The sequence below is a fragment of the Rhinoraja longicauda genome, chromosome 4 (assembly GCF_053455715.1).
Source record: "Rhinoraja longicauda isolate Sanriku21f chromosome 4, sRhiLon1.1, whole genome shotgun sequence".
NCBI lineage: Eukaryota > Metazoa > Chordata > Chondrichthyes > Rajiformes > Arhynchobatidae > Rhinoraja > Rhinoraja longicauda.
In genome coordinates, this window is record NC_135956.1 from 29,240,825 (window position 1) to 29,256,753 (window position 15,929).

General features: G+C 37.9%; 1 protein-coding gene across 8 annotated transcripts in view; it reads right to left on the minus strand.

Moving 5' to 3' along the window:
* Positions 1-15,929, minus strand: part of tox (thymocyte selection-associated high mobility group box) — a 182,322-nt gene that overhangs the window by 77,624 nt on the left and 88,769 nt on the right. For all 8 annotated transcript variants that reach the window (XM_078397434.1, XM_078397435.1, XM_078397429.1 and 5 more), the window contains exon 2: positions 15,438-15,503. In XM_078397434.1, the coding sequence (XP_078253560.1) occupies positions 15,438-15,503 (66 nt within the window). The remainder of the gene's footprint in view (positions 1-15,437; positions 15,504-15,929) is intronic.

The following is a 15,929-nucleotide window of genomic DNA, read 5'->3' on the forward strand; positions in this document are numbered from 1 at the left end:
CAATTTTCCATCCATTAAATGGAAGAAAATTTTCAGGCTGAACACATTGAATTTTCAGGCATGTCTCCTGCAGTGAACTGTGAAAAGAATACCAGCAAGCAGGATACTTATATTACTAAGTGTCATCAGATGTCAATTTTTTGTTAACATTCTGTTAACCATATGGTTGATTAATACAAAACATTTTAGAAAAATATCCTGTGTATTCAGTCAATAAACCATGTTTATATATGCACGTACATAGATATAGGAATTTAACTTCCACACCTTTCTATCTTTCTATCCTTGTCTTACACTTTGTCTTTTCATCTCTAGCCTGTGTCCACACATTTGCCCATCAACCCCTCACCTATATCCACCTATCACTTGCCAGGCTTTGTCCTGCCCTCACCTCTCTTCCAGCTTTCTCCTCCCACTACATTCAATCTGAAGACCTGAAACATTATCTATCCATATTCTCCTGAGATGCTGCCTAACCAGCTGTTACTCCAGCACTTTGTGTCTTTTCTGGTGAACCAGCATCTGCTGTTCTTTGCGTCTACTTTCCACCATCATTTCAGCCTGCTCATGCATCACCAAATATATAATTTCTAACAAAAAATATCATAAAAATTAAGTATAGAAACAGAAAATTGCAGATGTCGGTTTACAAAAAAGGGTATAAAAATGCTGCAGTGACTCCAGGGGTCAGGCAGCATCTCTGGAGAACATGGATAGGTGACGTTTTGGGTCGGGACCCTTCTTCAGACTGATTGTAGAAGGGAAGAGGGAGCTGGGAGAGAGGACAGTGTGGAGGGTAATAGGTGGACATGTAGGTGGGGGAGGGGGTGGTTTGGTAGGCAGATTGTTGGAAAATAGGCCAGAGATTAAGATAGAAGGCGCGGGACAGAATAATTAAAGAGATGCAAATTATGAAGAGTAGGAGGGTGAGAAAAAGGGGTGGTGTTGTGTGGTCTGGAGGAAAAAGGGGAGGGGTTGTTAGTGATTGGAGAATTCAATGTTCATACAGTTGGGTTGCCAGGTACCCAAGTGGAAAATGAGGAACTATTCCTCCAGTTTACGTGTGGCTCCTTCTGGCAATGGAGTGGGCCCAGGACAGAAAGGTCAGTGTAGGATTTGGATGAGGAGTTAAAATGATTAGCAATCAGGAGATCCAGTAGGCCTTGGCGGACTGAAGAATAGAGAAAAACCTTGCTACAGTGTGCAATACCTGAATCTAATTTACAGAGATTAAATGAAATAATAACTAATACAATAAGATAGTTTTATAGATTAGTTTATGTTGTATAGGCAACCTTAGCAGGTTTATAAATCTTAGCCACAGATTTTTTTTTAGATCATTAATGTGAAATTCTTACATTCAGGAGGAAAATAATAGAATTTACGACATGCAAATGACACGCTAAATTTGAAGTTGAATTTTATCTATTTTGTGCACTTAATTAAACTTCATTAAACTGAAATATAGTGCAGCCTATTTTCAGCATTCCAAACTATTTAATATGAATGCATTGGAGGAAAATATTATTCACTGGTTCATAATGGGAAAATTCAATACATTTTTTTTCCTAAAACCAGTCTTCTAAAATAATGAGGGAAACAACTTATACTCTACTGCTGTTCTCAAGACACTGTGATATGAATGATACACAATATTTAACATGACAGCTGCCTCATTAGTGTACATTTGTAACTTGAAAACAGTGCACAGTTCCCATAGCTTGAACATTGTAAAAAATATTTCATAATATATAATGACATCGCAGAAATATTCTTTGAAATGATGTAATCAGCTGCTATAAAAAAATGTTGGATCATAAAAAGTCTATATTTGCAGTCCATATCTGTGACCATCATTAGTGAAAGAGATGTTTCCACATCAGATTATAAAAGTATAACATTTACAAAACATTCCTTTGAACATGCAATCCTTTCAGAGAAATAATGAATAATTCTACAATTAAAAGTAGATATTTATTTTTGTGACATCCCAAGTAATTGCAAAATAGAAATTGTTATAAATCTATGTATAATATAAATTGATTTATTGGGAGAGGGATTAATCACCAATTTTCACCTTCAACTTCCAGTTTGTTAGTCACATTTAATTTCCTGAAGAAAGCACTTGGCTTTTCACTCGCAATAGTCGAGGCAAAGAGCACATTTTTTGGGCTGTAATGAAGACCCCTGGGACAGTGTACAGTAATCACTTTGCTAAATTGTAGACTTGTTTCAGTAACTAGTACAGGCTTGTTGAAATGTCAGCCTGCATCTCACTAACTTGATTAATCAAAACCTGTCAGCTCTGTTGTTCATAAGGTGAAAGATCACCAGGTTAAGCAGATTTAATTGGCTGGTTTGCTGTAGACTGAGATAAGGTACTAATAATTTGCTTCATTCAACTCAGGGATTTCACTTAAAATTGCCTTAAGTGTACACTCAGATTCATTTTAACTATTGATCATAAATGTATCCAAAACAATGTTTTCATATTTGTTTGTAAAAGTAGGTATAAAACAATTTACAACAGAAGTCTTCTTGAGAATATCAGGACACACTGATTTTGGAATGAAGCAGGCATTGATTGGGAAGTTGTTGTGGACATTGATCAAGATGGTGCAGATCCATACAACTGGATATGTGACTTTTACAACAAGACTTGCAACAAGGGGCGGCACATTGGCACGGCGGTAGAGTTGCTGTCTTACAGCGCCAGAGACTCGGGTTCATTCTGACTACTGACTTGTATATTAATGATTTGCATGAGGGGATTGAAGGCTTTGTGGCCAAGTCTGTGGATGGTACGAAAATAGGTGGAGTAGCAGGTAGTGTATAGAAAGCAGGGACTCTGCAAAAGGACGGATAGGTTGGGAAAGTGGGCAGAGAAGTGTCAGACGGACTATAGTGCAGCAAAGTGTGGAGTCTTGCTCTTTGCTAGTAGGAATCAAGGCGTAATTATTTTCTATATGGGGAGAGAATCCAGAAATGGCAGGTGCAAAGGGATTTCGAAGTGCTGGTGCAGGATTCCCAAAAAGGTTTATCTGTAAGTTGAATCAATAGTAAATAAAGCAAACGCAATGCTAGCATTTATTTTGAGAGGGCTTAAATACAAAAACAGGGATGTAATGTTGAGGCCCTATAAAGTGTTCTTCAGGTTGCATTTGGAATATTGTGAGTAATTTTGGGCACCATACCTGAGGAAGGATGTGCTGGCTCTGGAGAGGGTCCAGAGGAGGTTTACAGGAATGATCCCAGGAATTAGTAGATTAACATATGATGAGCGTTTGACAGCACTGGGCCTATGTTCACTGGAGTTTAGAAGAATGAGGGGAGACCTCTTTGAAACATACAGAATAGTGAAAGGCTTGGATAAAGTGGATGTGGAGAGGATGTTTCCACTAATAGGAGAGTCTAGGACAAGAGGTCATAGCTTCAGAATTAAAGGGCGTTCTTTTAGGAAGATGAAGAGGAATTTCTTTAGTCAGAGGATGGTGAATCTGTGGATTTTTTTGCCACAGAAGACTGTGGAAGCAAAGTCAGTGAATATATTTAAGGCAGAGATAGGTAGATTCTTGATTAGTACAGGTGTCAGAGGTTATGGGGAGAAGGCAGGAGAATGGGATTAGGAGGGAGAGTTAGATCAGTCATGATTGAATGGCAGAGTAGACTTAATGGGCCGAATGGCCTAATTCTACTCCTATCACTTATGATCTTATAACTACGGGTGCTGTCTGTATGTTCACCCTGTAACCGCATGTATTTGGGGTGCTCTGGTTTCCTCCCACATTCCAAAGACGTGCAGGTTTGTAGGTTAGTCGACTTCCGTGAATTGTCCTTAGTGTGTAGGAAGAATGAATGTATGGGTGATTGTTGGTGGGGCGAAGGACATGTTCCTACACTGTATCTCTAAACTAAACTATGATGCTATGGTCCAAGATAGGTTTGTCGAAAAGGAACCATAGCATCATTTAAAATCAGAATAGATTCAAATGAAGCAAGAACATTTTTTATCTAGACAAGATACTTTACAGATTGCTAATCTGGAAGGGGGATTGTGTTTTAGATATAGATTTTATTTTTATAGAGTCAGAGTCAGAGTCATACAGCATGGAAACAGACCCTTCAGCCCAACTTGCCCATACCGTCCAGCATGCCCTGTCTCCACTTGTCCCATCACCCTGCGTTTGAGCCATCTATCTATATACTAAAATGCTTGTTTGTTTGTTTGTTCCTGAACTACAGCCAAAATGGTACATGATAGCACGACAATTTTAGGCCCACCTTACTTAACGTCGTCCCTTTGGTGCTAATGGAAGAAGTTTCATTGAAATCGGTGTTATATTTTAAAAGTTATTCACATTTGAAAGTTTAAATCTATCTCCTAGGGAGGGAGGGAGGGAGCATTTGTACCCTGGAACATTAAGTTGCCAGCCCTGTCCCTCTCTGAACCAGGTTTCTGTAATAATAATTGAAGAGTTAAGAGTATAACTTTATGTTTAGTTTTAATGTCTTTCACATTGGTGAAATCTTTGTTTTTTAAAGTAGCTTGTTTTTAATCATTCTCAGTGTGTGGGGTTGTTTCAAAAAAATGAGTAGTTATTTCTCATGTTTCCATCTTCAGGAAGGTGGTGGGGAGCTTTTACACACTGGATTGTGAAGGAATCCCAGAACACTGATGGATAAGGAGGTGTGGGGTTTCAATCTTTATCATCCTGTTAGAACTGTGAGCTGTTAGTTTGCAATAAGGATGCAGACTAATTGAGTGAGTTGGCAACAAGGTGGCAGGTGGCGTGTAATGTGGAAAACCTGAGGCTATGGAACTTGGCAGGTAGAATAGAAGAGCAGATTTTTTTAAAATGAGAAACCACTTACTGATGTTGTGTGGAGGTTTAGTAAAACACCATGTCTGAACTAACCAACTGGCATCAACAGGATATCACAAATGCTGGGGTGAAGGACCCACCCACTGCAGTATTACTAACTGTAATCTCAATGCCACCACAGGTTTATCCAAGGCTGCTCCCCATCCTCTGGTGGAATTCCTCCTTACACAGAGGTGTAGAGAGAAATGTGCTGGTATCTGTTTTCTTCATTGTCTGTAGCCTGATAGCATAGGATTTGTTTTTTTTTCATCCAACAAAAAGACATTACATTATCAAGAAACTTCACAAAATGAACCTGTTTCAGTTTATTTGTCTGAGCCGTAAATGTCAATGACATTTGTCAGCCTCTGCATATACACACATTGATCTTCTGTGATCTTGAGAACCTATTCACATGATAACTCATAAATGGAAGGAAAGCAAGGCAATGGGGGATTTTATTGCATTTTTCATCGCATGAGAAATGAGTATTGCTGATAAAAGTAAATTATCATCTTCAATTATTCTTGTGTACTTTGAAGAGTCACGGGCCAAGAAATTTAAACATGTTACACATTTTTCAATGTCATAGGTACCTTAATCAGTTATTTTTTAAATTAAATTTGATCTGGCACTTCTGGTTATGAATCTCACATATGACAATGATTCCATTTCTGCATCTGACTTGCATGGAATAATTTCATTTCCTGTGTAGCATTTCTTCAGAGTTTTGCCTGGAAAATTTGATCACATTGTTTGTGTACTCTTAGAACATCCATATTTTTCTAAGAGTAACTTTGCACAGAGGGTAGAATGCGCTGCCAGGAATTGTGGTGAAGGCATTCAAGGGGGTTATAGATAGGCATATGAATATACAGGGAATGGATGGATATGGATCATGGAAGATGAGATTGGTTTAACGGCATCATTTTCAGCATTGACATTGTGGGCCAAAGAGCCTGTTCTTCTGCTGTACTATTCTATCTTCTATGTGCTATGTTGAAAGTGAACATGACACCATATCTAACTGCACATAATCCATATCCCTCCATTCCCTGCATAACCATGTGCCTAACCAAAAGCCTCCTAAATATCATATCTGCCTCCACCACCATTCCTGGCAGTGTTTCCAGGTACACATCTCCCTCAGAGACTTCCCCCGCACATCTCTCTTAAACTTTGCCCATCTTGCCTTAAAGCTATGTCCCCTAATATTTAATATTTCCATTCTGGGAAAAAGGTTCCAACTGTTAATCCTATCTGTCTCCTCAGCATTTATATACTTCTCTCAGGTCTCCTCTCAACCTCTGGCATTCCTGAGAAAATAATCCAAGCCTGTCCAACTTCTCCTTCTACCTAATGCCCTCTAATCCAAGCATCATTCTGGTTAACCTCCTATGGCCCTTTCAAAAGCCTCCGCATTCTTCCTGTATTGGGTCGAGCAGAACTGCACACAGTAATCCAAATGTGGCTCAACTAAAGTCCTATAAAGCAGCATCATGGCTTCCTCATTCTTATGCCTCCTCAATGCCTTGACCAATAAAGGCAGGCATTTCAGATTCCTTCTTTACCACATTATCTACTTGCATTGCCACCTTCAGGTGCTATGGAACCCAAGATCCCTCCACACATCAATGGTATTAAGGGCCTTGCCATTAATTGCATATTTTCCTCTTGTATTTGACCTCTCAAAGTGCATCACCTCGCATTTGCTTGGGTTAAACTCCATCTGCCATTTCTCTACCCATTCTGTCACTGATTAATATTCCAATGTATACATTGACATTCTTCCTCACAGTCCACATCTCAAGGAATCTTGTTATCATTGGAAAACTTACTAACCAATGCTTCTTCATGTCAGTCCATGCCATTTATATATATCACATACAACAGAGGTCCCAGCACAGTTTCCTGCGGACTTCCATTGGTCACAGACCGCCAGCCAAAATATCATAGGTCCACCACAAACCTCTGTCTTTTATGAGTAAGCCAGTTTTGAATCCATACGACCAAGTTACTGTTAATCCCATTCATCTTAATCTACTGGATCAGCATACCAAGGGAGACTTAATCAAATGCCTTACTAAAATTCATGAAGACAACATCGACCACCACACCTGATAGATCACCATCTTCACCTCCTCAAAATATTGATCATGTTAGTAAAATTGTTCTGATTGATCATGACTCATTGCTGGGAACACCATTTAGATAGTTCCCTGTTAATCTTCTATATTTTGGGCCTTACACCACATATCTAACACCCATCCCCTTGCCCCACCACAGTACTGACCCCAATCCCACCTCACAAAGATCTCATCTCTCAACTATCTAACTCTGCACATTATTTTCTCACCACTTAACTTGCACCCCTCAAACCAGATGATTCCCCCACTATCCCCCAACTCTATTCACAAATCCACATTCCTGAATCTGACCCTGAACGCCTGATTTAACATCAGATCTCAATCATGGAAATAATCAAGACCCTGATCTGACGTTTACCTCTGGCCTGTGTTCCTCGGGAATTCATGCACTCAGTTCTATTTCATTTTTCCATACAATGTAAAGTGCATGCAGCCATTCATTAATACCCCCATGCTTGTATACAATCATAGATCATGTCAACATTAGGACAGAGCATCAGTTGAGTTTTTCAAACTAATTGACTTCGTACTCAAACCCCCACACACTTGCACATCATTGTCGATCTCTTTAAATGGCAATGATGAGGTTCTTTCGATAGTTAAAGTCAGGTGTCCAATGCATGGTTAATACAGAGCTGGATCATTGTGGCTTATATGACAATACTTGTATAAGATCAGCATTGTAGGAGGTTGGATATTACTCAGTGCTCTGATTCTCTTACCATGGGAAAAAGACTGTCATTCACCCTATCTATGCCCCTGATGACTTTATCCACTTCTGTAAGATTACTCTTCAGTCTCCTAATCTCCAAAGAATAAAGTCCTAGCCTGTGCAACCTCTCCTTATAGCTCAATCCCTTGAGTCCTGGCCACATTCTTGCAAATCTTTTCTGCACTCTTTCCAACAATGGCAATTTTCCTACAGCAGGGAGATTAAAACCGAACCCAATCCTCCAAGTGCAGCCTCACCATCGTGTTATACAACTGTAACATAGCATCCCAACCTCTGTACCCAATGCCCTGCATGAAGGCCAATGTGCCTAAATCCTTCTTCACCACTGCGTGCAACGAGATTTTCAAGGAATGATGTATTTGTACTCCTATGTTCCACTATTCCACAATCATCAGGGGCCTACCGCTTACTGTGAAAATTCTACCCTGGTTTAACTTCCCAAAATCCAACACCCCGCACTTACCGGAAATTTTCCATTCCTCAGCCCACATTGATCTAGATCCCATTCTACTCATTCCCCTTTTATGACCACTCTATTTTATTCTTGCAACTCTCCACAATCTCTGCATCAACTTCCAGCTCTCATCTGCCTCATTACTGTTTTGGATCCCAACCCCAGCCGAAGGTAAGTTACAAAACCTACATATTTCCATAGCTGAACAAATGTCTGTTTTAAAAATTATTTGGCTGAACCTCAATGTAATGTAGAAGTAATGATGTAAAAGTAGCTCTTTGTTTTAACTCAGTTATAATGCATGGATTATTTCACTCTATTAGAATACATTCCTCTACAATTGCGATTTATGAACAGGACCATAAGGTCATATGCCATAAGGTCATGTGTTTGAGCAGAATTAGGCCATTCGGCCCGTCAAGTCTACTCTGCCATTCAATCATGGCTGATCTATCACTCCCTCCTAAAGCCATTCTCCTGCTTTCTCCCATAACCCCTGATACCCGTACTAATCAAGAATCTATCTATCTCTGCCTTAAAAATATCCGTTGACTTGGCCGCCACTCCCTTCAATGAATATTTGTGTGACTGATCTTGAGATGGTTGTTTTAGAAAATAATAATTTTTATGGTAGTAATTTCAGATCTGTGCTTGTTCATTGGTATGACAGGCAAAAAAGGTGGCAATATTTTTATCAATGTCTTTTTTCTTTGCTATTAATAGGATGACATCACTTATGCAGTAAATTAACATAATTTAATGAAATTAATTTTGTATTTCAATAATTTTCGACCAGATGCTTCCAGGACTACCCTTTCCTCACACTGTTGGCATGCATCCAGTAATAGCTTCACTGAAATCATTACATGCAAAGAATCTCTTTGCTTGCAGCTACAGTTCATGAAAAGCAATCCCACATATGTTGTTACTTAACAATGAGCAACAGCCCTAAAGCATGCAGCATGATTGGATAATTTATCAGCTGTAATAATTGCTGTGTGCAACTATAAGGCAAAAGGGGGTTGCTATTCCACTTTTCATGAAAAATGCAAGTGACCTGCTTTCGATAATCCTGAATTATTGATAACATCATGGAAGAACTATAATATTCCACATCAATAGGAAAAATATTATTAGCAAGAACAAACAAATATCTGACAATCATGCTGTCACTTTGTGAGACTTTGATCATTTTTTTCTTTCCGTAGAACATTTTGGAATAAGCTATATTTATATATACTTCTTTTGTGCCATGTTCTTTACTGTTCTCAGGAACAGCTTTTTCCCCTCTTATCATGCTTCTGAATGGTCCTTCCATTAGCTGGTGTACTGAATGATTTACGTCTATCCCATTGTGCAGCTTTTTACTGTACCACGGCACACGTAGCAATAATAGTAAACCTAAACCTTTAAAAAGCAGGTCTGAAAAAATCCATATTGGCTGGAGCGTCAAAGTAGGTTGTTTGTTGAATGCTGCATCTTAAAGTCTATTTCATATTGATACAATGCCAGTTAATTATCACACTCATGATTTATTAAGACAGGTTAACTTCCTTATTTCATTTACAGTATTGCATAGATTTGGAGAGCCAGCTGCCCTTTTGTCAGCTTTCATTGAATGACAAGGGCTTCATGGGCAGCTAGCCGGGGCTGGGAAGGAAATTTGAGCAAGTGAGAAGAAATCCACTCACTTCAAGATGGGAATCAGAGTAATCAGAAAGTCGAAGACAAAATGGATTGCAGAGGATGGAATCTAGTACAAAACAAGAACACTGGAAGAAGTCAGTGGGTCATCTGTGGAGGCAAAGGGTGTAAGCCAATGTTTTGTGTTGAGACTACATCAGGACTGAGATGGAAGAGTACAGATCTAGTTGTCGTGGAACGAGATGGGAAGGGATGAGGGGGAGATGGAGCCAGATGGAACTAGACACTGGGAGGGGATGGAAAAGGTGAACAAAGGGAAAAGAAAACTAGGTGGATGCGTAGATGTGTGTGGGAAGACACCAGGCGTATGAGTCTGAAACTGGAAATGTGCATATCATTGTAAGCTACTAGGAAAAACTGACTGGAAACAGCATGGACATCAGTGAAGCCCCACTAATAGGTACCCAGATAGCACCACAAGTAACATGGATTTGTTAAACAATTTAAAGTGATCCATGGACTTTTAAACCCTATAGGAATACCCTGGATGATTCATAATTACAGGCTTAATTTAGTATGAACCGAATCTGAGAAGAATCAAAGACGATTTCCATTTAATAATAAAGGCTGTTCATTGCATTGTGGCACCATTTAAAATGCATTACATTTTATTCGAAAGGGTAATTTTAGAAGTAAACAAAACAAGCAGAGGCATTCTAATCGTATGGCAAAATGAGTTAAAGCCTTTAGGCTACATCTTTGAATGAAAATGGTTGTATAGGATATATAAAACAGGTTTTATTATTACTGTCAATCTGCCTTCATCCCATTTCATATCACCATCGTGAACCCTGACTGAGTCGAGAGTAGAGTTAACATTTTCAACACTGAGCGAAGTAAAATGATTAAAAATACCTATACATATAAAATACTTTTCAGATTCATTTCAGGATATTTCAAAGCGTTTACAGCCAAAAAAATTGCTTTTATAAGTGTTGGAGGAAACAGAGCAGCCCATTTGCACATATCGATCTCCTGTGAACAGTAAAGAAAGCAAAAAACAATCAGAAATCTGCTTGTAGTAAAGATGATTGAGGGATAAATATTCCCCACCAGAGGATAACTCCTCTTCTGTGCTTTGAGATTGCATGTGATCTTTACCATCTATCTGACACAGCAGGTAGATGGTTTAAGGTCTGATCTGAAAGTTAACACTGCAGCACCCTCCACTGCATCAGCTGAGTGTGATTTGAACTCGGGGCTTTCTGCTTTTGAGATAATATTTACACTGATTGACTTATGGTAGATAAGGAATTTTGGATCTTTAAAAGTGTTAAATACATGAAGTAATCCAACCGGCATAAACAGAAAGGGAATCGCCATGCAGTTGGAATGGGGAGATCCATTAGAGGCAATAAAGAAATCGTTTCAGGGGGTAAGCTTTCAGTTTAAATATCTGTTTGGTAGATTAGATTCAGCTTTAGTGCTTATCTCAGGAACAGGGCTTGAACCTACAATCTTCAGAGACATGAGCCCATAATCCAAGTCAACACTTCAGTACAGATATTTTCTTCAAGTAAAGCTTTGGAAAGGAGATGCAACGTATGGCGAAACAGAAACTTCCCATCAACACGTTCATGTATTCATGACAAGGAAAAGACTATTAGATCCTTAAATGGATACGATTTTCAACTTCTGAGGTTATGTTCTTGTTATGTAAAAGACACCAACTGTGATTTTCCTACATCTTCTTCAGAGCATAAAAGTATAGTTAGGGTTTTAGCAAACCGGCCAATTAAAGTAATTGAAATGACATGACACACTGGTTCTGGCCTTTCACCCTTATTTTCCAGAAGCTGTGTACTTTGGGTCACTGTGAAGGAGGCAGCATAATATATAATATGATAAACTGTCAAATGGTTCATTCAAAGCACAGTCATGTATTCAAAAATACATTACAAGATTCTGTCAAGAACAACAGATGCTTGATAACAGCAATCATTCACTGCATTTGTGCCTCAGCTTTGTTAAATAAGTTAAATTGATCTTTGAACTCTTAAACCCTTAAGGCATATCCTGGATGATCCATCACGCTAGGCATAATTTAAAATGAACACCAAACACCACTGTTAACATGGATCTGACAACTGTCAAATAAATGTTCCATCTATTGATAAGTGCTGTGCACTGTACTATTTAAAATAGATTAAATTATAATAACTGTGAAAGAATTGTGAAGTTATGTTCAGGTATGGTTCCAAAAGTAAATTAACAAGCAGAGGCACTGTATTCACATTACAAAATGATTCAAATAACTTAGGCTGCATTGTTGAATGAGGCTGGCTAACATATATGATACCCACATAAAATGGATTTGCTATTACTGTCAATCTACCTTTCACTGACATAGAGCTCAGTCTGAGATGTTTCATGCTTCCTGACTCCAGTGCTTCAGGGCAGACTCTTTCCCCATAGCAATAATTCTTAACCTATGCAATAAAGCCTTCATTCTTTGATTTTAGTCATGTTGACAGCTAATTAATTGTTCTGTAACCTTGGTCCAACTAAAGGCTTATTCCATTTTTTTGTTTTTCTCATTATCACTATTTTCCTTCCAAGTTGTGATTCTATTGGCAGCAAAAATGGTTTGACAACATAAAGATGAAATTTCTTTCACCTGTTTTCTTTATCAATTGTATATTATTATTTTCTGATTTATGCTCATTTATCATTATTGCTATTTATTATAGATTTTTAATATAACGAGCCATTCCCCTAGCCAATTCTACATAAATTGGACTATCCTGCACTGTAATAGAATTCATTACACAAGGTAAAACCATGTTATCTCACCATACTTAGACATAATCCAATATATAAATGAGGTTAAATCGTGCTGTGCAAAATGAGAACCTAAATGCATTACTGCTTAGTTTGTAATTCTCTGCTATTTTAACAAGCCATTAAATCAACTAAAACAAACATGTTTGTGACGCCTTTGTTAATAACAGAAATGTATGTAAAATGCACTAAGCCTTTGAATACATACACCCACACTGCAAAATCACTACAAAATGTTCCTAAACTCACTTACTACATATGATCAGCCTTGAGTTGGTGTTCAGGGTGACATTATTTTATAGATACTGAACTTGTCTGTTACCAAAGTATATTGCATGGTGTATTTGTTACCAGCTGTGCCTCAAGCCAAAATGAGCAATAAAGAAAAGGTATATGCAGAGCTTCACTTCCCAGCCAATTAATTTTCAATGTTACAGAAGAATGGGCAGCAGCAATGACTTGTTTCTGTTTAAAGAATTCTGTACTGAAAAAAAAAAGTTCCAATGGCATCCAAGGAAGTTTAAGAAAACACGGCTTTATACATATGTACGGAAATACGTGCTTTGCAAAGCCTATGCAATGCAACATGCCCTGGAATTTGTTGTTAAATCCAAATAGTGAATAGTAAATCTGGTGCTTAGCCCTACAAATGGCAGCAAGTCTTGGATTTTCAAACATGCATGGAACAAAGCTTTTGCACTTAGTCTTGCTGAGATTTGCCAGAATTGACCCTACTGATTTTATTTGGGATTGTTGGACAGTCTGGCTACCCAATCCAAGACCAATGGGCTTCAACTATGCATTGACTTTGAACAGGGTCAGGTGTATATTCTGATTACACACTCCAGGGGCTTCATGTTAGATCTGGCTGTGAAGGAATGTCTTAAAATATTATAGCAACTGCAAGTATGTTTTATGCTTTTGCCTCCCAAAATTACCTCCGTTTTGTTAGAATTACTCCACAGGAGCAATTTATTCACAAAATGCTGGAGTAACTCAGCAGGTCAGGCAGCATCTCAGGAGAGAAGGAATGGGTGACGCCTCGGGTCGAGACCCTTCTTCCACAGGAGCAATAGTGTGTTTAAGGTTATAATATTTATGGCAATGATTGAAAGCCCTTGGGCATGGATCATGCTCAGATTGGTCACATTTTGGTAAATAATGTAAACCAAACAAAAAGCAAAGGGGCTTCATTTAACTTTTTAAATACCATGGCGGGTGCCAAATTAAGTCAGGAACAAGAACAAATGACTTGGGAGGATGCTAGAATTCCATAAATATACATTACTTTTATTATTTCAAAATTCCTTATATTTCCAAATATTTATGAGGGGAAATTAAAATGCACATATATAAAATCTAGTTTATAGAGCCTGATAGCTTTCTAATTAATTACAGGCCAATCCTGGCATATGAACACCCAACTTATAGAAACCCTAAAAAACAAAAGTAGCACCCACACTATTATTAATTTCATAAGTTAAATGTACGTATACATACATACATTCATTCCAATGAACAACAGAACTAGTTTCTGTGCTTCCCCCACTTTTGGTAATTGTTCTTTCTTATCAGTCTTATGTGCTTTTGGCGACATTCATTACAATACTGTAGAGGTGTGGATACCATATCAAGTGATTTTTTTTTGTGAATTTTCCCACTTATGGACAAATTCAACTTATGCACATCTGTAAAAATGGAACCCATTCATTACCTGGGGATAGCCTAAAATGTAGTAATTGTATAATGATAATTAATATTGATTAAAAATTCAGGTGGAAGTCATGTAACAGCTGAAAACTCTTAAGAGTATATTTAGGCTGGTTTAGTTAAAGAGCTTAAATTCACATCAATTCTAGTGATTTCCCTTGATGGCAATACAGAAGACTGACAACTGGATAACCTGTAGAGGCACACTGGTTCATTGCCAATAATTTTGTTTTTTCTCCATTAATCACATGCATGAAAGTTCCCATCAATTTCATGATGGTAATGGTTGCTGTTAGACAATAGACAACAAGGTGCAGGAGTAGGCCATTCGGCCCTTCGAGCCAGTACCGCCATTCAATGTGATCATGGCTGATAATTCTCAATCAGTACCCCGTTCCTGCTTTCTCCCCATACCCCCTGACTCCGCTATCCTTAGGAGCTCTATCTAGCTCTCTCTTGCTGTTAGTACTGCTATCTAGGCCATTATCTCTTAGAATGAGTCCGTTTTAATAATAAAATGCCTTCTCTTATTTGGCACATCATAATTTATCATTATTTATGTTGGACAGCAAATAGCAAGAATGTTATATTTACTCATTCTTGTTTCATATGAAAATCATATTCCCAAAGCTTTATCTCCAATAAAAATGATTTAATCATTATTTATGTACAAACATTCATTGTTAGATTTGTATTTCAGTCAAACTAGTTACAATTAAACATCTCTTAATAATCATATCTGAGCATTGCTTCCAAAAAGAAAATAGATTTGCCTTTTAAGATCATGCCAACAAAGTTATTTGATTACAATGAAAGAAAAAAACAATCTGCTAATTGCAATGGTGAATGTTTGCATCTAAGAATCATCCAAATATGACATTTGTTCAAGCTACATCTCATTAATCCGAAGCAGTTTAAATGCTTTGTTTGCAAATTATAATTATTTTGATTGCACTGGTTACTGATAGCAATGCTTATTTGCAATGCATGCTTTGAATTTGTCTAATTACATCTTAAAACACGGTGGAGAAGATTAATTAACCCACCTGGCTTCCTGGCATGAAGTCCTGGCTTGGATCTGTCATACTCATGTACATGTTTTCACCATCAAGCTGTGAACAGAATAATAAATATTCAGAATGCATCCAAACTTAAAATCTGGCCATAACATACATTATAATTAAATGTAGATTTTGTTGAAAAGGTTTGTTTTGGTTTCATATTGCAGGTCTTTGATGACATTCTTTCCATCTTTATTGACCCTGGATGTCAGTGATTTGAGGTAATTAGTTCAGTGGTAATTACATCAGGAAGGCAAAAAAAAAGAATGGTTTCCTTTCATCTGCAATCTGTTATAAAACAAAATGACTCATTCTCTGCAGCATGCATGCACATATTGCCATTAGTTTTAATGAATTGCTAAATGAATCACACTGTTTCTGGCAGGATACAAGAATGATGAAGCATACCTAAAATGTACCCTGACTTGGCCCCAGATCTCAAAGTTGCAATGTAGTTAGAGAAAACGCATGTGTTAT